Source organism: Anomaloglossus baeobatrachus, chromosome 6, assembly GCF_048569485.1.
Source record: "Anomaloglossus baeobatrachus isolate aAnoBae1 chromosome 6, aAnoBae1.hap1, whole genome shotgun sequence".
Taxonomy (NCBI): Eukaryota; Metazoa; Chordata; class Amphibia; order Anura; family Aromobatidae; genus Anomaloglossus; species Anomaloglossus baeobatrachus.
In genome coordinates this window covers 54,747,811-54,770,822 of record NC_134358.1, presented here as the reverse complement: position 1 = coordinate 54,770,822, position 23,012 = coordinate 54,747,811, and the positions used below count along the sequence as shown (strand labels likewise).

The 23,012-nt window shown below is 53.5% G+C and overlaps 1 protein-coding gene across 1 annotated transcript in view; it reads right to left on the bottom strand.

Annotated features, from left to right (window-relative positions):
- The window catches only part of RAD21 (RAD21 cohesin complex component), a 74,947-nt gene that overhangs the window by 15,257 nt on the left and 36,678 nt on the right, over positions 1-23,012 (bottom strand). Inside the window, exons 4-5 of the mRNA XM_075352931.1 lie at positions 1,298-1,397; positions 938-1,044 (exon numbers count right to left, since the gene is read on the bottom strand). Of these exons, the coding sequence (XP_075209046.1) occupies positions 938-1,044; positions 1,298-1,397 (207 nt within the window). The remainder of the gene's footprint in view (positions 1-937; positions 1,045-1,297; positions 1,398-23,012) is intronic.

Below are 23,012 nucleotides of genomic sequence, written 5' to 3'. Positions count from 1 at the left end.
AACCTCAGCCCATGTAAACCAAAATATCGTTACGTGCCCACGATCAGGACCCGCTGTGTCCTGGACATGGCGGGTCCTGGCCTGAGGGGCAGCAAGTCTCATCCGGAGACCGCAGCTGCCTGTGCCCACGATCAGGGCTCGAAGCGCAAGCTGTTGACATGGCTTTTGGCTTGGAAAGCCACACCGCAAGTCTTTTGGCTGCGGGACGTACACCTACAGTGAGCATGGGATTTCTAGGAATCCCATCCACTGTGCAACGCAGTATTTTGGATGTAGCGAATACACTCTGCATCTAAAACGCTGCAAACAATCATGGGCACACAGCCGTAGGCCTCTTTCACACGTCCGTGCCTCTGGTACGTGTTTGGTCAGTTTTCTCACGTACCGGAGACACGGGCACACGTAGACCCATTAAAATCAATGGGTCTGAGCTCACGTGCGTATTCTGCCATTGACCATGTGGAGAATACGTGTGCTCCACACGTAGACATGTCTATTTTCTCTCGGACATCACGGGTGTCACACGGAACACAAACGGGTCACACTTACCACAAATGGACTACCCGGATGTGTGGCGTGTGACAGGCACCGGAGATAACGTGTCTGCGAGGGGGGGGGGGGGGGACACCATACCTTCTCCAGCCCTGCTGTCTCTGCCGTTGTCACTTGCTTCCGACCCCTGCTCATTATGCTCATTGCATATTCACTTCACAGCGGCTGGAAGCAGCAGCGGGGAGTTGGCAGGACCGGAGACCGAAGATCAGCACCACGGACAGCGACGCCAGAGACAGGTGAGCAGAAAGTTCCCGTTCTCTGTGTCGAGGGAAATACGCACCTTTGACACGTCCGTGAAAAACGTGCGTGATTTTCACGGACGTGTGAAAGAGGCCTTAGAGATACCAATGGAGGGGGAGGGGCGAAAGGAGCAAACACCTACCAAAATCATTGTCTTGCAGAATGTTGATATTCCCGACCTCTTCTCTCATGGTGATTTCTTCCACTCGACTCTGGTTCAGGCTGAACTGCTGAGCCACATCGATGTCACTGGGGGAAGACAGAACACAACCTCACGTACACTGGTAACAATGGCTGATACACTAGATGGAAACATTCTGTTCAGGATCTTAACATTCACAATTATTGTTTTTGTCAATTTTAAAACCACTGGGCTATAAAATTTCTGCATAGAGATTCCCGCAGTGTGGATGAATCTTATTTGCTTTTTTGCTACTGCAATCTGCTGCGGATTTCCCATGTCTCTGGGCTACAAATCATCACAGAACAGTAATCCGCTTACTCAAGATCTGGCAAGGGCTGGTCGAAATCGTGGAACTCCTCCGGCAGTGTGATGGCGTTGTATGCAGCTTCACGATTTTCCTCCGGTAAATCCACCACACCTACGATAAAGGGTGTTATATTGGTTATTTACTGGGAACTGCATTTATTTACATAAATAGTAAAAAAACGGATCAAACGTTTCCACCAAGAACAATGAACCCGTTTGTGTCACGCTCGCCGAGCTCCTGCGCACGGCTGTGGTTATAGCTAGAGTTGTAATTGCTGCCAAATTTATTAGTCTGACAGTTTTGTTGGTACAAAACAATGGTCTAAAATAGGACAACAGAAATTGCATAAGAGTGAGTGTACACTGCTTTGAAAAAGTATGCATACCCTGTGAACTTTTCATGTTACACCCAGAAACCTAAAACGGAATGTGTCACCAGGATTTTCCCTTATTAGCTGTGGCCATCAACAGTGAGCCCTTATATACCGCGTTCCAGAATACTGTATATAAAAGTCCAAGCTGATCTGTATAACTAAAAAGAAGGGAATTTTGTTTACTTACCGTAAATTCCTTTTCTTCTAGCTCCAATTGGGAGACCCAGACAATTGGGTGTATAGCACTGCCTCCGGAGGCCACACAAAGTATTACACTTAAAAGTGTAAAGCCCCTCCCCTTCTGCCTATACACCCCCCCGTGCATCACGGGCTCCTCAGTTTTGGTGCAAAAGCAGGAAGGAGGAAAAGTTATAAATTGGTTTAAAGTAAATTCAATCCGAAGGAAGTTCGGAGAACTGAAAACCATTCAACATGAACAACATGTGTACACAAAGAACAACAGCCCGAAGGGAACAGGGGCGGGTGCTGGGTCTCCCAATTGGAGCTAGAAGAAAAGGAATTTACGGTAAGTAAACAAAATTCCCTTCTTTGTCGCTCCATTGGGAGACCCAGACAATTGGGACGTCCAAAAGCAGTCCCTGGGTGGGTAAAATAATACCTCGTAATAGAGCCGTAAAACGGCCCCTTCCTACAGGTGGGCAACCGCCGCCTGAAGGACTCGCCTACCTAGGCTGGCATCTGCCGAAGCATAGGTATGCACCTGATAGTGTTTCGTGAAAGTGTGCAGGCTCGACCAGGTAGCCGCCTGACACACCTGCTGAGCCGTAGCCTGGTGCCGCAAAGCCCAGGACGCACCCACTGCTCTGGTAGAATGGGCCTTCAGCCCTGAGGGAACCGGAAGCCCAGAAGAACGGTAGGCTTCGAGAATTGGTTCCTTGATCCACCGAGCCAGGGTTGATTTGGAAGCCTGTGACCCTTTACGCTGGCCAGCGACAAGGACAAAGAGTGCATCCGAGCAGCGCAGGGGCGCCGTACGAGAAATGTAGAGTCTGAGTGCTCTCACCAGATCTAACAAGTGCAAATCCTTTTCACATTGGTGAACTGGATGAAGGTAAGGAGATATCCTGATTGAGATGAAAAGGGGATACCACCTTAGGGAGAAATTCCGGAACCGGACGCAGAACAACCTTGTCCTGGTGAAACACCAGGAAAGGGGCTTTGCATGACAGCGCTGCTAGCTCAGACACTCTCCGAAGTGATGTGACTGCTACTAGGAAGACCACTTTCTGCGAAAGGCGTGAAAGAGAAATATCCTTCATTGGCTCGAAGGTGGTTTCTGAAGAGCCATCAGCACCCTGTTCAGATCCCAGGGTTCTAACGGACGCTTGTAAGGAGGGACTATGTGGCAAACCCCCTGCAGGAACGTGCGTACCTGTGGAAGTCTGGCTAGGCGCTTCTGAAAAAACACAGAGCGCTGAGACTTGTCCCTTAAGGGAGCCGAGCGACAACCCTTTTCCAATCCGGATTGAAGGAAGGAAAGAAAAGTGGGCAAGGCAAATGGCCAGGGAGTAAAACCCTGATCAGAGCACCAGGATAAGAATATCCTCCACGTCCTGTGGTAGATCTTGGCGGACGTTGGTTTCCTGGCCTGTCTCATAGTGGCAATGACCTCTTGAGATAACCCTGAAGACGCTAGGATCCAGGACTCAATGGCCACACAGTCAGGTTGAGGGCCGCAGAATTCAGATTGAAAAACGGCCCTTGAGACAGCAAGTCTGGTCGGTCTGGTAGTGCCCACGGTTGGCCCACCGTGAGATGCCACAGATCCGGGTACCACGACCTCCTCGGCCAGTCTGGAGCGACGAGGATGGCGCGGCGGCAGTCGGACCTGATCTTGCGTAACACTCTGGGCAGCAGTGCCAGAGGAGGAAACACATAAGGCAGTTGAAACTGCGACCAATCCTGAACTAATGCGTCTGCCGCCAGAGCTCTGTGATCTTGAGACCGTGCCATGAATGCCGGGACCTTGTTGTTGTGCCGGGACGCCATTAGGTCGACGTCCGGCATCCCCCAGCGGCAACAGATCTCTTGAAACACGTCCGGGTGAAGGGACCATTCCCCTGCGTCCATGTCCTGGCGACTGAGAAAGTCTGCTTCCCAGTTTTCTACGTCCGGGATGTGAACTGCGGATATGGTGGAGGCTGTGGCTTCCACCCACAGCAGAATCCGCCGGACTTCCTGGAAGGCTTGCCGACTGCGTGTTCCGCCTTGGTGGTTGATGTATGCCACCGCGGTGGAGTTGTCCGACTGAATTCGGATCCGCTTGCCTTCCAGCCACGGCTGGAACGCCTTTAGGGCTAGATACACTGCCCTTATCTCCAGAACATTGATCTGAAGGGAGGACTCTGGCTGAGTCCAGGTACCCTGAGCCCTGTGGTGGAGAAAGACCGCTCCCCACCCTGACAGACTCGCGTCCGTCGTGACCACCGCCCAGGATGGGGGTAGGAAGGATTTCCCCTTCGACAATGAAGTGGGAAGAAGCCACCACCGAAGGGAGGCTTTGGCTGCCTGAGAAAGGGAGACGTTCCTGTCGAGGGACGTCGACTTCCTGTCCCATTTGCGGAGAATGTCCCATTGAAGTGGACGCAGATGAACTGCGCAAAAGGAACTGCCTCCATTGCTGCCACCATCTTCCCTAGGAAGTGCATGAGGCGCCTCAAGGGGTGTGACTGGCCTTGAAGGAGAGATTGCACCCCTGTCTGTAGTGAACGCTGTTTGTCCAGCGGAAGCTTCACTATCGCTGAGAGAGTATGAAACTCCATGCCGAGATATGTCAGTGATTGGGCCGGTGTCAGATTTGACTTTGGGAAATTGATGATCCACCCGAATCTCTGGAGAGTCTCCAGAGCAATGTTCAGGCTGTGTTGGCATGCCACTCGAGAGGGTGCCTTGACAAGCAGATCGTCTAAGTAAGGGATCACCGAGTGTCCCTGAGAGTGTAGGACTGCTACCACTGTTGCCATGACCTTGGTGAAAACCCGTGGGGCTGTCGCCAGGCCGAAAGGCAGTGCCACGAACTGAAGGTGTTCGTCCCCTATGGCGAAACGCAGGAAGCGCTGATGCTCTGGTGCAATCGGTACGTGGAGATAAGCATCTTTGATGTCGATTGATGCTAGGAAATCTCCTTGGGACATTGAGGCGATGACGGAGCGGAGCGATTCCATCCGGAACCGCCTGGTTTTCACGTGTTTGTTGAGCAGTTTTAGGTCCAGAACAGGACGGAAAGATCCGTCCTTTTTTTGGCACCACAAACAAGTTGGAGTAAAAACCGTGACCCTGTTGCTGAAGAGGAACAGGGATCACCACTCCTTCTGCCTTCAGAGTGCTCATTGCTTGAAGAAGAGCATCGGCTCGCTCGGGGGGCGGAGATGTTCTGAAGAATCGAGTCAGAGGACGAGAGCTGAACTCTATCCTGTAACCGTGAGACAGAATGTCCCTCACCCAACGGTCTTGTACCTGTGGCAGCCAGGCGTCGCAAAAGCGGGAGAGCCTGCCACCGACCGAGGATGCGGTTTGAAGAGGCCGAAAGTCATGAGGAGGCCGCTTTGGGAGCGGTTCCTCCGGCGGTCTTTTTAGGACGTGACTTAGACCGCCATGAATCGGAGTTCCTCTGACCCTTCTGTGGCCTGTTGGACGAGGAGAATTGAGACCTGCCCGCGGGCCGAAAGGACCGAAGAAGGGAATTTTGTTACTTACCGTAAATTCCTTTTCTTCTAGCTCTTATTGGGAGACCCAGACGATTGGGGTATAGCTACTGCCTCCGGAGGCCACACAAAGCACTACACTAAAAAGTGCTAGGCCCCTCCCCTTCTGGCTATACCCCCCCGTGGTATCACGGGTTCTCCAGTTTTAGTGCCAAAGCAAGAAGGAGGAAAGCCAATGAAGGGAATTTTGTTACTTACCGTAAATTCCTTTTCTTCTAGCTCTTATTGGGAGACCCAGACGATTGGGGTATAGCTACTGCCCTCCGGAGGCCACACAAAGCACTACACTAAAAAGTGCAAGGCCCCTCCCCTTCTGGCTATACCCCCCCGTGGTATCACGGGTTCTCCAGTTTTAGTGCCAAAGCAAGAAGGAGGAAGCCAATAACTGGTTTAAACAAATTAACTCCGAATAACGTCGGAGAACTGAAAAACCGTTCAACATGAACAACATGTGTACCCGCAAACAACAAAAAAATCCCGAAGGACAACAGGGCGGGTGCTGGGTCTCCCAATAAGAGCTAGAAGAAAAGGAATTTACGGTAAGTAACAAAATTCCCTTCTTCTTCAGCGCTCTATTGGGAGACCCAGACGATTGGGACGTCCAAAAGCTGTCCCTGGGTGGGTAAAGAGATACCTCATGTTAGAGCTGCAAAACAGCCCTCCCCTACGGGGATGTCACTGCCGCCTGCAGGACTCTTCTACCTAAGCTGGCATCCGCCGAAGCATAGGTATGCACCTGATAATGTTTGGTGAAAGTGTGCAGACTCGACCAGGTAGCTGCCTGGCACACCTGTTGAGCCGAAGCCTGGTGTCGCAAAGCCCAGGACGCACCCACAGCTCTGGTTGAGTGGGCTTTCAGCCCTGAAGGAACCGGAAGCCCAGCAGAACGGTAGGCTTCCAGAATTGGTTCTTTGATCCATCGAGCCAGGGTGGCTTTAGAAGCCTGCGACCCCTTGCGCTGGCCAGCGACAAGGACAAAAAGTGCATCTGAACGGCGGATAGGCGCCGTGCGAGAAATATAGATTCTGAGTGCTCTCACCAGATCTAGCAAACGTAAGTCTTTCTCATACCGGTGAACCGGCTGAGGACAAAAGGAAGGCAAGGATATATCCTGATTAAGATGAAACGAGGATACGACCTTAGGGAGAAACTCCGGAATGGGGCGCAGCACTACCTTGTCCTGGTGGAACACCAGGAAGGGAGCCTTGGATGACAGAGCTGCCAGCTCAGACACTCGCCGAAGCGATGTGATCGCAACAAGAAACGCCACTTTCTGTGACAGGCGAGAAAAGGAAACTTCCTTCAGAGGCTCGAAGGGCGGCTTTTGCAGAGCAACTAGTACTCTGTTCAGATCCCATGGATCTAACGGCCGCTTGTACGGGGGCACAATATGACAGACCCCCTGTAGGAACGTGCGCACCTTAGGAAGACGTGCTAGACGCTTCTGAAAAAACACAGATAGTGCCGAGACTTGCCCTTTAAGGGAGCTGAGCGACAAGCCCTTTTCCAACCCCGATTGCAGGAAGGAAAGAAAGGTGGGCAATGCAAATGGCCAAGGGGATACTCTCTGTGCAGAGCACCAGGATAAGAAAATCTTCCACGTTCTGTGGTAGATCTTAGCAGACGTTGACTTCCTAGCTTGTCTCATTGTGGCTACGACTCCTTGAGATAATCCTGCGGACGCTAGGATCCAGGACTCAATGGCCACACAGTCAGGTTCAGGGCCGCAGAATTCTGATGGAAAAACGGCCCTTGGGACAGTAAGTCTGGTCGGTCTGGCAGTGACCACGGTCGACCGACCGTGAGATGCCACAGATCCGGATACCACGATCTCCTCGGCCAGTCTGGGGCGACGAGTATGACGCGGCTGCAATCGGATCTGATCTTGCGTAACACTCTGGGCAAGAGTGCCAGAGGTGGGAAGACGTATGGGAGCCGGAACTGCGACCAATCTTGAACTAATGCGTCTGCCGCCAGAGCTCTTTGATCGCGCGACCTCGCCATGAATGCCGGGACCTTGTTGTTGTGCCGGGACGCCATTAGGTCGACGTCCGGCACTCCCCATCGGCGACAGATTTCCTGAAACACGTCCGGGTGAAGGGACCACTCCCCTGCGTCCATGCCCTGGCGACTGAGGAAGTCTGCTTCCCAATTTTCTACGCCTGGGATGTGAACCGCGGATATGGTGGATGCTGTGTCCTCCACCCACATTAGAATGCGCCGGACTTCTTGGAATGCTTGCCGACTGCGCGTCCCTCCTTGGTGGTTGATGTATGCCACCGCTGTGGAGTTGTCCGACTGGATTCGGATCTGCTTTCCTTCCAGCCACTGTTGGAAGGCCAGTAGGGCAAGATACACTGCCCTGATTTCCAGAACATTGATCTGAAGGGTGGACTCCTGCGGAGTCCACGTCCCCTGGGCCCTGTGGTGGAGAAACACTGCTCCCCACCCTGACAGACTCGCATCTGTCGTGACCACTGCCCAGGATGGGGGCAGGAAGGATCTTCCCTGAGACAATGAGGTGGGAAGGAGCCACCATTGTAGAGAGTCCTTGGCCGTCTGGGAAAGAGAGACTTTCCTGTCCAGGGACGTTGACTTCCCGTCCCATTGGCGGAGAATGTCCCATTGAAGTGGGCGCAGATGAAACTGCGCAAAGGGAACTGCTTCCATGGCTGCCACCATCTTTCCGAGGAAGTGCATGAGGCGCCGCAAGGGGTGCGACTGACCCTGAAGGAGAGATTGCACCCCTGTCTGTAGGGACCGCTGCTTGTTCAGCGGAAGCTTCACTCTCGCTGCTCGAGTATGAAACTCCATGCCAAGATACGTTAGCGACTGTGACGGTGACAGATTCGACTTTGGAAAGTTGATGATCCATCCGAACGTCTGTAGAGTCTCCAGCGTAGCATGTAGACTGAGTTGGCATGCCTCTTGAGAAGGTGCCTTGACAAGTAGATCGTCTAGGTAAGGGATCACCGAGTGTCCCTGAGAGTGCAAGACTGCTACCACCGCCGCCATGACCTTGGTGAAGACCCGGGGGGCTGTCGCCAGACCGAATGGCAGAGCTACGAACTGAAGATGGTCGTTTCCTATCACAAAACGTAGAAAACGTTGATGTTCTGTAGCAATTGGCACGTGGAGATAGGCATCTTTGATGTCTATTGAGGCAAGGAAGTCTCCTTGAGACATTGAGGCAACGACAGAGCGGAGGGTTTCCATCCGGAACAGTCTGGCGTTCACATGCTTGTTGAGCAGCTTTAGATCCAGAACAGGACGGAACGAGCCGTCCTTTTTTGGAACCACAAAGAGATTGGAGTAAAACCCTCGCCCTTGTTCCTGAGGCGGTACAGGAACCACTACTCCTTCCGCTCTTAGGGAGTCCACCGCCTGCAGCAGGGCATCTGCTCGGTCTGGATCCAGCCCGGAGTGTGTCTGTGCCTGCCGGGGACACAGAGTACCTTTATGATGCAGGGCCATGTCCCTGATTGTACTCCTGCTCCGTATCCATCAGGTGCTATGGGTCTGTGGATGGAGCCCGGCGTCAGAGCTTAGAGGCCGGCAGGATCCCACTTCCACAGAGCCCTACAAGGGGATGTGGAAGGAAAACAGCATGTGGGGCTCCAGCCTCTGTACCAGCAATAGGTACCTCAACCTTACAACACCATCCACGGGTGAGAAGGGAGCATGCTGGGGGCCCTATATGGGCCCTCTTTTCTTCCATCCGAAATAGTCAGCAGCTACTGCTGACTAAAATCTGTGGAGCTATGCGTGGATGTCTGACCTCCTTCGCACAAAGCTTGAAAACTGGAGAACCCGTGATACCACGGGGGGGTATAGCCAGAAGGGGAGGGGCCTTGCACTTTTTAGTGTAGTGCTTTGTGTGGCCTCCGGAGGGCAGTAGCTATACCCCAATCGTCTGGGTCTCCCAATAGAGCGCTGAAGAAAACTGGTTTAAACAAATTAACTCCGAGTAACATCGGAGAACTGAAAAACCGTTCAACATGAACAACATGTGTACCCGCAAACAACAAAAAAATCCCGAAGGACAACAGGGCGGGTGCTGGGTCTCCCAATAAGAGCTAGAAGAAAAGGAATTTACGGTAAGTAACAAAATTCCCTTCTTCAGCGCTCTATTGGGAGACCCAGACGATTGGGACGTCCAAAAGCTGTCCCTGGGTGGGTAAAGAAATACCGCATGTTAGAGCTGCAAAACAGCCCTCCCCTACGGGGGTGTCACTGCCGCCTGCAGGACTCTTCTACCTAAGCTGGCATCCGCCGAAGCATAGGTATGCACCTGATAATGCTTGGTGAAAGTGTGCAGACTGGACCAGGTAGCTGCCTGGCACACTTGTTGAGCTGAAGCCTGGTGTCGTAATGCCCAGGACGCACCCACGGCTCTGGGTGGGTGGGCTTTTAGCCCTGAAGGAACCGGAAGCCCCGCAGAACGGTAGGCCTCTAGAATTGGTTCTTTGATCCATCGAGCCAGGGTGGCTTTAGAAGCCTGCAACCCCTTGCGCGGACCAGCGACAAGGACAAAAAATGCATCGGAACGGCGCATGGGCGCCGTGCGGGAAAAGTAGATTCTGAGTGCTCTCACCAGATCTAACAAACGTAAGTCCTTTCCATACCGGTGAACCGGATGAGGACAAAAGGAAGGCAAGGATATATCCTGATTAAGATGAAATGAAGATACGACCTTAGGGAGAAACTCCGGAATGGTGCGCAGCACTACCTTGTCCTGGTGGAACACCAGGAAGGGAGCCTTGGATGACAGAGCTGCCAGCTCAGACACTCGCCGAAGCGATGTGACCGCAACGAGAAACGCCACCTTCTGTGACAGGCGAGAAAATGAAACTTCCTTCAGAGACTCGAAAGGCGGCTTCTGGAGAGCAACTAGTACCCTGTTGAGATCCCATGGATCTAACGGCCGCTTGTACGGGGGTACGATATGACAGACCCCCTGTAGGAACGTGCGCACCTTAGAAAGACGTGCTAGACGCTTCCGAAAAAAAACACGGATAGTGCCGAGACTTGCCCCTTAAGGGAGCCGAGCGACAAGCCCTTTTCTAACCCCGATTGCAGGAAGGAAAGAAAAGTAGGCAATGCAAATGGCCAGGGAGACCCTCCCTGAGCCGAGCACCAGGTTAAGAAAATCTTCCACGTTCTGTGGTAGATCTTAGCAGAAGTGGACTTCCTAGCCTGTTTCATGGTGGCAACGACCCCTTGGGATAATCCTGAAGACGCTAGGATCCAGGACTCAATGGCCACACAGTCAGGTTCAGGGCCGCAGAATTCCGATGGAAAAACGGCCCTTGGGACAGTAAGTCTGGCCGGCCTGGTAGTGACCACGGTCGGCCGACCGTGAGATGCCACAGATCCGGGTACCACGATCTCCTCGGCCAGTCTGGGGCGACGAGTATGACGCGGCTGCAATCGGATCTGATTTTTGCGCAGTACTCTGGGCAAGATTGCCAGAGGTGGAAACACATATGGGAGCCGGAACTGCGACCAATCTTGCACTAAGGCGTCTGCCGCCAGAGCTCTGTGATCGCGCGATCGTGCCATAAATGCCGGGACCTTGTTGTTGTGCCGAGACGCCATTAGGTCGACGTCCGGCACCCCCCAGCAGCGACAGATTTCCTGAAACACGTCCGGGTGAAGGGACCATTCCCCTGCGTCCATACCCTGGCGACTGAGGAAGTCTGCTTCCCAGTTTTCTACGCCCGGGATGTGAACTGCGGATATGGTGGATGCTGTGTCCTCCACCCACATGAGGATTCGCCGGACTTCCTGGAAGGCTTGCCGACTGCGCGTCTCTCCTTGGTGGTTGATGTATGCCACCACTGTGGAGTTGTCCGACTGGAGTCGGATCTGCGCTCTTTCTAGCCACTGCTGGAAAGCTAGTAGGGCAAGATACCCTGCCCTGATTTCCAGAACATTGATCTGAAGGGTGGACTCCTGCTGAGTCCACGTCCCCTGAGCCCTGTGGCGGAGACAAACTGCTCCCCACCCTGACAGACTCGTATCTGTCGTGACTACTGCCCAGGATGGGGGTAGGAAGGATCTTCACTGTGACAATGAGGTGGAAATACGCCACCATTGCAGAGAGTCCTTGGCCGTCTGGGAAAAAGAGACTTTCCTGTCCAGGGAGGTTGACTGCCCGTCCCATTGGCGGAGAATGTCCCATTGAAGTTGGCGCAGATGAAACTGCGCAAAGGGAACTGCCTCCATGGCTGCCACCATCTTCCCTAGGAAGTGCATGAGGCGCCTTAAGGGGTGCGACTGGCCTTGAAGGAGAGACTGCACCTCTGTCTGCAGTGAACGGTGCTTGTTCAGCGGAAGCTTCACTATCGCTGATAGAGTGTGAAACTCCATGCCGAGATACGTTAGTGATTGAGTCGGTGACAGATTTGACCTTGCCAAATTGATGATCCACCCGAAAGTCTGGAGAGTCTCCAGCGTAACATTCAGGCTGCGTTGGCATGCCTCGAGGGATGGTGCTTTGACGAGTAGATCGTCCAAGTAAGGGATCACCGAGTGTCCCTGAGAGTGCAAGACTGCTACCACTGCTGCCATGATCTTGGTGAACACCCGTGGGGCTGTCGCCAGACCGAATGGCAGAGCTACGAACTGAAGATGGTCGTCTCCTATCACAAAACGTAGAAAACGTTGGTGCTCCGTAGCAATTGGCACGTGGAGATAGGCATCTTTGATGTCTGTTGAGGCAAGGAAGTCTCCTCGAGACATTGAGGTAATGACGGTTCGGAGGGATTCCATCCGGAACCGCCTGGCGTGCACATGATTGTTGAGCAGTTTTAGGTCCAGAACAGGACGGAAGGAGCCGTCCTGTTTTGGAGCCACAAAGAGATTGGAGTACAAACCCTCGCCCTCGTTCCTGAGGGGGGACAGGGATCACCACTCCTTCTGCTCTTAGAGCGTCCACCGCCTGCAGCAGGGCATCTGCTCGGTGGGGAGTTGGGGCCGTTCTGAATAATGGAGTCGGAGGACGAGAACAGAACACTGTCCTGTGCACGTGAGCACAATGTCCGTCACCCACCGGTCTGTGACCTGTGGCAGCTAAATGTCGCCAAAGGCGGGGGAGTCTGCCATCAACCGCGGATGCGGAGAGAGAGAGAGAGAGCTGAGAGTCATGAGGAGACCGCCTTGGTAGCGGTTCCTCCGGCTGCCTTCCTTGGGCGTGATTGAGCCCGGCCGGAATCTGAGCCCGTCTGAGGTTTTGTAGCCCTTTTGCACGAGGACAATTGGGACCTGCCCGAGCTTGGGAAGGACCGAAACCTCGACTGTACTTTTAGGACAGTTTTAATAGGGTAAGTCGCAGTGCAGACAATGCGGGGTTACAGACGCCTCTGCGGTACAGATGTACATGTGCTCAAGGCCAGCTGCGCAAGAACAGCTGAACAGGTTAGGTTGCCTATACGGCTGTGAATGCCGTGGCAACCGACACGCCGATAGCCTCCTAGACAGATTTCAACCAGAGTCCATCTGTCTGTGAATGGCAACTTTAAGTGAAGCCCCATCTCCAGTGCAACTATGTCTCTAGACGCAAGCCTGGAGATTGGAGAATCCACCTTTGGACCCTGGGTCCAGCGCTTGACCACGTCAGGGGAAAAGGGATAACGTGTATCTTTAAAAAACGTTTGGAGAAAACGCTTATCTGGTAAGCGTGGTGTTTCTGGACTGCATCTCTGAAGTCAGCGTGGCCAGAAAAATACTCCATATCCATTTGAGATACTGAAAAGGGACTTCTCCTGCTGTGAAGCTGACTCCTCCACTGGGGGAGCTGAGGGAGAAAGATCCAACCTTCCATTGATGGACGCTATAGGATCATTCCGTATGGCGTTACCATCCGGTGTATCCGGATTGAGAGCGATGTCAGGATCAAAGTCCTGGAGAGCTGCCTTATCATACAGAGAGTCCTCCTGGGACCCCCCCGTTCCAAATGAGGTTGGTCAGGAAGATTGCCCATGGCCTGTCTGGACTGCAAGTCTCTATCTTATGACAATATATCTGTCGAAACTGCAACTCCGTCCCTGTCCTTGGACAGGGTTGACAGGTGGTTTCTTTGGCCACGACTAGTAGAGACCCCGGCAGACGAAGTGCTAGAGACCCCGGCAGACGAAGTGCTACAGGGGAGCATGCACACAATGGGACGGTGTCATGAATAGCATCCCATGTAGTAAAAACAGCACTGAAAATCTGTGTTGCTTTTTTGCCGCTGCCGACTAGCCATCTAGAAGTATATAGCCAAGAATGGTGACCGTACAGTGCAATGTATAGCATACAAGCATAAAGTACAAATGAACACTGCAGCACAAGCAATACAAGCAGCATAGAAGCCTATGCCCTGGCACCCCTGCTCTTCTGCTGCTGTAGACAAGTCATCTAGGGGAATATAGCCCAGAAGAGTGACCATACAGTGCGATGCATAGCATACAAGCACAAGTACAAATGCACACTGCAGCCCATGCAATACAAGCAGCATAGAAAAAAACCTGTGCCCCAGCACCCTTGGTTTTCTGCTGCTGTAGTCTAGCCATTCCAGGAGAATATAGCTAAGACTAGCGACTGTACAGTGCAATGTATAGCATACAAGCATAAATACAAATGCACACTTCAGTACGTGCAATACAAGCAGCATAGAAAGCCTGTGCCTTAGCACACCTGCTTTCCTGCTGCTGATGTGTCGCTCTCCAAGCGGGCATATAGCGACCTATGCAGTTAAAATACACATGTACACACTGCAGTATATATTGGGGTCAGCACTATGTGTGCCGCTTACCGCCCGCCTACAAGCGGGTGTATGGTCGCCATAGTCCTGCCTGGTTGCCGAAAGTCCGAGCTCGGACTGCAGTAATGGCTGCCGGCGTCTTCCCCAGCTCGTGTGAGGAGGGGCGGGCCGTGGGCGTGCCCCAAGTCAGAGCGGGAATCCGGCGTCCGACAGTGTGCAGTGAGAGGGCTGGAGCATGTAAATAAGGCTCCAGCCCTCGGCGCTGCTGATTGCTCAGCGCCTGTCCCCTTCCCTGAGTGACAGGGAGGGGGCGGGAACGAAGCGGCACTAGGCCGCAGAAGCCGGGGACTGGATTTATAAGCGCCGCCGCCGTAAAAGCGCGGTCGGCGCCCAGTCCCCGGCGAACTACAAGTCCCAGCCGCGCCGCCGCTCCCGGAGCGTCCGGCGCGGCAGTTCCCAATACACAAAGTCACTCAGCAAAGCTGCAGTGACTGTAACCCTTTACTGTCCCCGGCGCACTAGCACACCCAGCAAGTCTGGAGTGTGCTGTGTCTGTGTGTCCGGGGACACAGAGTACCTGTAATGGTGCAGGGCCATGTCCCTGAACGGTACTCCAGCTCCGTATCCAGCAGGTTCAAATGGGTCTGTGGATGGAGCCCGGCGTCAGAGCTTTGAGGCCGGCAGGATCCCACTTCCTCAGAGCCCCTCAGGGGGATGTGGAAGGAAAGCAGCATGTGGGCTCCAGCCTCCGTACCAGCAATAGGTACCTCAACCTTACAACACCATCAACGGGTGAGAAGGGAGCATGCTGGGGGCCCTATATGGGCCCTCTTTTCTTCCATCCGAAATAGTCAGCAGCTACTGCTGACTAAAATCTGTGGAGCTATGCATGGATGTCTGACCTCCTTCGCACAAAGCTTGAAAACTGGAGAACCCGTGATACCACGGGGGGGTATAGCCAGAAGGGGAGGGGCCTAGCACTTTTTAGTGTAGTGCTTTGTGTGGCCTCCGGAGGCAGTAGCTATACCCCAATCGTCTGGGTCTCCCAATAGAGCGCTGAAGAAACCTCGATTGTACCTTCCGTTGTTGAGGTCTGTTTGGTTTGGACTGGGGTAAGGATGAGTCCTTTCCCTTGGATTGTTTAATGATTTCATCCAAACGCTCACCAAACAGGCGGTCGCCAGAAAATGGCAAACCGGTTAAAAACTTTTTGGAAGCAGAGTCTGCCTTCCATTCACGTAGCCACATGGCCCTGCGGACTGCCACCGAATTGGCGGATGCTACCGCCGTACGGCTCGCAGAGTCCAGGACAGCATTAATGGCGTAGGACGCAAACGCCGACGCCTGAGAGGTTAAGGACACCACCTGCGGAGCAGAGGCACGTGTGACTGCATTAATCTGCGAGTGACAAGCTGAGATAGCTTGGAGAGCCCATACGGCTGCGAATGCCGGAGCAAAGGACGCGCCGATAGCTTCATAGATGGATTTCAACCAGAGCTCCATCTGTCTGTCAGTGGCATCTTTGAGTGAAGCCCCATCTTCCACTGCAACTATGGATCTAGCCGCCAGTCTGGAGACTGGAGGATCCACCTTGGGACACTGAGCCCAACCCTTGACAACGTCAGGGGGGAAGGGATAACGTGTGTCCTTAAGGCGCTTAGAAAAGCGCTTATCTGGACAAGCTCGGTGTTTCTGGACTGCCTCTCTGAAGTCGGAGTGATCCAGAAACGTACTCATTGTACGCTTGGGAAACCTAAAACGGAATTTCTCCTGCTGAGAAGCTGACTCCTCAATTGGAGGAGCTGGGGGAGAAAGATCCAACATCTGATTGATGGACGCTATAAGGTCATTCACTATGGCGTCTCCTTCAGGTGTATCTAGGTTGAGAGCGGCCTCAGGATCAGAATCCTGATCTGCCACCTCCGCTTCATCCTCTAGAGAGTCCTCCTGCTGAAACCCTGAGCAGTGTGATGAAGTCGAGGGAAGCTCCCAGCGAGCCCGCTTAGGCGGTCTGGGACTGCGGTCCGTGTCGGAGACCTCACCTTGGGACCTATGAGTCACCCCAGGAGCACTTTGCTGCTCCAACCGAGGGGGGCCTGGGGTCAATGATTCAACAGTGCCCGGGGCCTGTGTTACCGGTCTGGACTGCAAGGCTTCTAGTATCTTAGCAGACCATTTATCCATAGACTCAGAAAGTTTGTCAGCGAATACTGCAAACTCCGTCCCTGTCACCTGGACAGTGGTAGCAGGTGGTTCCACCTGGGCCACCAGTGGCAGAGGCTCCGGCTGAGTAAGTGCCACAGGGGCCGAGCATTGCACACAATGAGGGTAGGTGGAACCTGCCGGTAGCATAGCCGCACATGAGGTACAGGTTGCAAAGTAAGCCTGTGCTTTGGCACCCTTGCTTTTTGCGGACGACATGCTGTTGTCTCCTCTGAGAACAATCCGGGAAGGTATATAGCCAAAAACCAACAGTGCGACCGTACAGAGTAAATGTATAGCATATAAGCATATATATATATATACACACTTCGGCACCCAGGGGGGCCAGCACCTAGTAACAGGTGCGGCTTACCGACCGCCCAAAGCGGTTGTGTGACCACCAGATTCCCTGCCTGGGCCTCCCAGAGCCGTGTTGTCTCTCCTCTCCAGCTTCAGCAGTGCTGACAGGAATGGCTGCCGGCGTTCTGTGAGGAGGAGGGGGCCTTGGGCGTGCCCTAGAAAGTGCGGGAATCTGGTGCCCCACGGTGCTCAGTGAGGGGGGAGGAGGATACAAAGTATGCTCCAGCCCTCAGCGCCGACGTCCAGTGCAGCGTCCCTCCCTTCCCCTGACTGGCAGGCCCGGGGGCGGGAGTATGCGGTACTAGGCCGCAGAAGCCGGGGACTAAAGTTATAAGCGCGGCCGGCAAACAAGCGCGGTCAGCGCGGTAGTCCCGGCGCACTAACACACCCAGCAGTGCTGCAGCGTGTATAACACAAGCGCTCCATGCGCCGTCCCCAAGGGGACACAGAGTACCTCACAGTAGCAGGGCCTTGTCCCTGACGATACCCGGCTCCTGTCCAGCAGATTCCCCAGGGGCTGCGGAGGGAGCACGATCCCAGTGCCTGGAGACCGATTAGGATCCCACTTCACCCAGAGCCCTTAAGGGATGGGGAAGGAAAACAGCATGTGGCTCCTGCCTATGTACCCGCAATGGGTACCTCAACCTTAACAGCACCGCCAACCAGAGTGGGGTGAGAAGGGAGCATGCCGGGGGCCCTGTTATGGGCCCTCTTTTCTTCCATCCGATATAGTCAGCAGCTGCTGCTGACTAAAATGTGGAGCTTGCGTGCATGTGTGCCTCCTTCGCACAAAGCATAAAAGAAGGGAATTTTGTTTACTTACCGTAAATTCCTTTTCTTCTAGCTCCAATTGGGAGACCCAGACAATTGGGGTGTATAGCTTCTGCCTCCGGAGGCCACACAAAGTATTACACTTAAAAGTGTAAAGCCCCTCCCCTTCTGCCTATACACCCCCCGTGCATCACGGGCTCCTCAGTTTTGGTGCAAAAGCAAGAAGGAGGAAAAGTTATAAATTGGTTTAAAGTAAATTCAATCCGAAGGAATTTCGGAGAACTGAATCCATTCAATAATAATAATAATTCAACATGAACAACATGTGTACACAAAGAACAACAGCCCGAAGGGAACAGGGGCGGGTGCTGGGTCTCCCAATTGGAGCTAGAAGAAAAGGAATTTACGGTAAGTAAACAAAATTCCCTTCTTTGTCGCTCCATTGGGAGACCCAGACAATTGGGACGTCCAAAAGCAGTCCCTGGGTGGGTAAAGTAAAAACTCGTAATAGAGCCGTAAAACGGCCCCTTCCTACAGGTGGGCAACCGCCGCCTGAAGGACTCGCCTACCTAGGCTGGCATCTGCCGAAGCATAGGTATGCACCTGATAGTGTTTCGTGAAAGTGTGCAGGCTCGACCAGGTAGCAGCCTGACACACCTGCTGAGCCGTAGCCTGGTGCCGCAAAGCCCAGGACGCACCCACGGCCCTGGTAGAATGGGCCTTCAGCCCTGAGGGAACCGGAAGCCCAGAAGATCGGTAAGCTTCGAGAATTGGTTCCTTGATCCACCGAGCCAGGGTCGATTTGGAAGCCTGTGACCCTTTACGCTGGCCAGCGACAAGGACAAAGAGTGCATCCGAGCGGCGCAGGGGCGCCGTACGAGAAATGTAGAGTCTGAGTGCTCTCACCAGATCTAACAAGTGCAAATCCCTTTCACATTGGTGAACTGGATGAGGACAAAAAGAGGGTAAGGAGATATCCTGATTGAGATGAAAGGGGGATACCACCTTAGGGAGAAATTCCGGAACCGGACGCAGAACCACCTTGTCCTGGTGAAACACCAGGAAAGGGGCTTTGCATGACAGCGCTGCTAGCTCAGACACTCTTCGAAGTGATGTGACTGCTACTAGGAAGACCACTTTCTGCGAAAGGCGTGAGAGAAATATCCTTCATTGGCTCGAAAGGTGGTTTCTGAAGAGCCATCAGCACCCTGTTCAGATCCCAGGGTTCTAACGGCCGCTTGTAAGGAGGGACTATGTGACAAACCCCCTGCAGGAACGTGCGTACCTGTGGAAGTCTGGCTAGGCGCTTCTGAAAAAACACAGAGCGCCGAGACTTGTCCCTTAAGGGAGCCGAGCGACAACCCTTTTTCCAATCCGGATTGAAGGAAGGAAAGAAAAGTGGGCAAGGCAAATGGCCAGGGAGTAAAACCCTGATCAGAGCACCAGGATAAGAATATCCTCCACGTCCTGTGGTAGATCTTGGCGGACGTTGGTTTCCTGGCCTGTCTCATAGTGGCAATGACCTCTTGAGATAACCCTGAAGACGCTAGGATCCAGGACTCAATGGCCACACAGTCAGGTTGAGGGCTGCAGAATTCAGATGGAAAAACGGCCCTTGAGACAGCAAGTCTGGTCGGTCTGGTAGTGCCCACGGTTGGCCCACCGTGAGATGCCACAGATCCGGGTACCACGACCTCCTCGGCCAGTCTGGAGCGACGAGGATGGCGCGGCGGCAGTCGGACTTTGCGTAACACTCTGGGCAACAGTGCCAGAGGAGGAAACACATAAGGGAGTTGAAACTGCGACCAATCCTGAACTAAGGCGTCTGCCGCCAGAGCTCTGTGATCTTGAGACCGTGTCATGAAGGTCGGGACCTTGTTGTTGTGCCGGGACGCCATTAGATCGACGTCCGGCATCCCCCAGCGGCAACAGATCTCCTGAAACACGTCCGGGTGAAGGGACCATTTCCCTGTGTCCATGCCCTGGCGACTAAGAAAGTCTGCTTCCCAGTTTTCTACGCCCGGGATGTGAACTGCGGATATGGTGGAGGCTGTGGCTTCCACCCACAGCAGAATCCGCCGGACTTCCTGGAAGGCTTGCCGACTGCGTGTTCCGCCTTGGTGGTTGATGTATGCCACCGCTGTGGAGTTGTCCGACTGAATTCGGATCTGTTTGCCTTCCAGACACGGCTGGAACGCCTTTAGGGCAAGATACACTGCCCTTATCTCCAGAACATTGATCTGAAGGGAGGACTCTGTCTGAGTCCAAGTACCCTGAGCCCTGTGGTGGAGAAAGACCGCTCCCCACCCTGACAGGCTCGCGTCCGTCGTGACCACCGCCCAGGATGGGGGCAGGAAGGATTTCCCCTTCGACAGAGAAGTGGGGAGAAGCCACCACTGAAGGGAAGCCTTGGCTGCCCGCGAAAGGGAGACGTTCCTGTCGAGGGACGTCGACTTCCTGTCCCATTTGCGGAGAATGTCCCATTGAAGTGGGCGCAGATGAAACTGCGCAAAAGGAACTGCCTCCATTGCTGCCACCATCTTCCCTAGGAAGTGCATGAGGCGCCTCAGGGGGTGTGACTGGCCTTGAAGGAGAGATTGCACCCCTGTCTGTAGTGAACGCTGTTTGTTCAGCGGAAGCTTCACTATCGCTGAGAGAGTATGAAACTCCATGCCAAGATATGTCAGTGATTGGACCGGTGTCAGATTTGACTTTGGAAAATTGATGATCCACCCGAAACTCTGGAGAGTCTCCAGAGCGATGTTCAGGCTGTGTTGGCATGCCCCTTGAGAGGGTGCCTTGACAAGCAGATCGTCTAAGTAAGGGATCACCGAGTGTCCCTGAGAGTGTAGGATTGCCACCACTGTTGCCATAACCTTGGTGAAGACCCGTGGGGCTGTCGCCAGGCCAAAAGGCAGTGCCACGAACTGAAGGTGTTCGTCCCCTATGGCGAAACGCAGGAAGCGCTGATGCTCTGGTGCAATCGGTACGTGGAGATAAGCATCTTTGATGTCGATTGATGCTAGGAAGTCTCCTTGGGACATTGAGGCGATGACGGAGCGGAGCGATTCCATCCGGAACCGCCTGGTTTTCACATGCTTGTTGAGCAGTTTTAGGTCCAGAACAGGACGGAAGGATCCGTCCTTTTTTGGCACCACGAACAAGTTGGAGTAAAAACCGTGACCCCGTTGCTGAGGAGGAACAGGGACCACCACTCCTTCCGCCTTCAGAGTGCACACCGCCTGCAGAAGAGCATCGGCTCTTTCGGGGTGCGGAGATGTTCTGAAGAAACGAGTCGGAGGACGAGAGCTGAACTCTATCCTGTAACCTTGAGACAGAATGTCCCTCACCCATCGGTCTTTTACCTGTGGCAGCCAGGCGTCGCAAAAGCGGGAGAGCCTGCCACCGACCGAGGATGCGGTGTTAGGAGGCCGAATGTCATGAGGAGGCCGCTTTGGGAGCGGTTCCTCCGGCGGTCCTTTTTGGACGTGACTTAGACCGCCATGAATCGGAGTTCCTCTGATCTTTCTGAGGCCTTTTGGACGAGGAGAATTGAGACCTGCCCGCGGTCCGAAAGGACCGAAACCTCGATTGTACCTTCCGTGGTTGAGGTCTGTTTGGTTTGGACTGGGGTAAGGATGAGTCCTTTCCCTTGGATTGTTTAATGATTTCATCCAATCGCTCACCAAACAAGCGGTCGCCAGACAATGGCAAACCGGTTAAGAACTTTTTGGAAGCAGAGTCTGCCTTCCATTCACGTAGCCACATGGCCCTGCGGACTACCACCGAATTGGGGGATGCTACCGCCGTACGGCTCGCAGAGTCCAGGATAGCTTTAATGGCGTAGGACGCAAACGCCGACGCCTGAGAGGTTAAGGACACCACTTGCGGGGCAGATGTACGTGTGACTGTATTAATCTGCGCCTGACAAGCTGAGATAGCTTGGAGTGCCCATACGGCTGCGAATGCTGGAGCAAAAGACGCGCCGATAGCTTCATAGATGGATTTCAACCATAGTTCCATCTGTCTGTCAGTGGCATCTTTGAGCGAAGCCCCATCTTCCACTGCAACTATGGATCTAGCCGCCAGTCTGGAGATTGGAGGATCCACCTTAGGACACTGAGTCCAGCCCTTGACAACATCAGGGGGGAAGGGATAACGTGTATCCTTAAGGCGCTTGGAAAGAAGGGAATTTTGTTACTTACCGTAAATTCCTTTTCTTCTAGCTCTTATTGGGAGACCCAGACGATTGGGGTATAGCTACTGCCCTCCGGAGGCCACACAAAGCACTACACTAAAAAGTGCACGGCCCCTCCCCTTCTGGCTATACCCCCCCGTGATATCACGGGTTCTCCAGTTTTAGTGCCAAAGCAAGAAGGAGGAAAGCCAATAACTGGTTTAAACAAATTAACTCCGAGTAACATCGGAGAACTGAAAAAACCGTTCAACATGAACAACATGTGTACCCGCAAACAACAAAAAAATCCCGAAGGACAACAGGGCGGGTGCTGGGTCTCCCAATAAGAGCTAGAAGAAAAGGAATTTACGGTAAGTAACAAAATTCCCTTCTTCTTCAGCGCTCTATTGGGAGACCCAGACGATTGGGACGTCCAAAAGCTGTCCCTGGGTGGGTAAAGAAATACCTCATGTTAGAGCTGCAAGACAGCCCTCCCCTATGGGGAAGCCACTGCCGCCTGCAGGGCTCTTCGACCTAGGCTGGCGTCCGCCGAAGCATAGGTATGCACCTGATAATGTTTGGTGAAAAATGTGCCGGGTCGACCAGGTAGCTGCCTGGCACACCTGTTGAGCCGTAGCCTGGTGTCGTAATGCCCAGGACGCACCTACGGCTCTGGTAGAATGGGCCTTCAGCCCTGAAGGAACCGGAAGCCCCGCAGAACGGTAGTCTTCAAGAATTGGTTCTTTGATCCATCGAGCCATGGTGGCTTTAGAAACCTGCAACCCCTTGCGCGTACCAGCGACAAGGGCAAAAAAATGCCTCAGAGCGGCGCATGGGCGCCGTGCGGGAAATGTAGATTCTGAGTGCTCTCACCAGAACTAACAACTGTAAATCCTTTTCATACCGGAGAACCGGATGAGAACAAAAAGGAAGGTAAGGATATATCCTGATTAAGAAGAAACGCGGATACAACCTTAGGGAGAAACTCCTGAATAGGGCGCAGCACCACCTTGTCCTGGTGGAATACTAGGAAGGGAGCCTTGAATGACAGAGCCGCCAGCTCAGACACTCGCCGAAGCGACGTGATCGCAACCAGAAAGGCCACTTTCTGTGACAGGCGCGAAAGGGAAACTTCCCTCAGAGGCTCGAAAGGCGGCTTCTGGAGAGCAACTAGTACCCTGTTCAGATCCCATGGATCTAACGGCCGCTTGTACGGGGGCACAATATGACAAACCCCCTGTAGTAACGTGCGCACCTTAGGAAGACGTGCTAGACGCTTCTGAAAAGAACACGGATAGTGCCGAGACTTGCCCTTAAAGGGAGCCGAGCGACCAACCTCTTTCCCAACCAGATTGCAGGAGGGAAGGCAAAG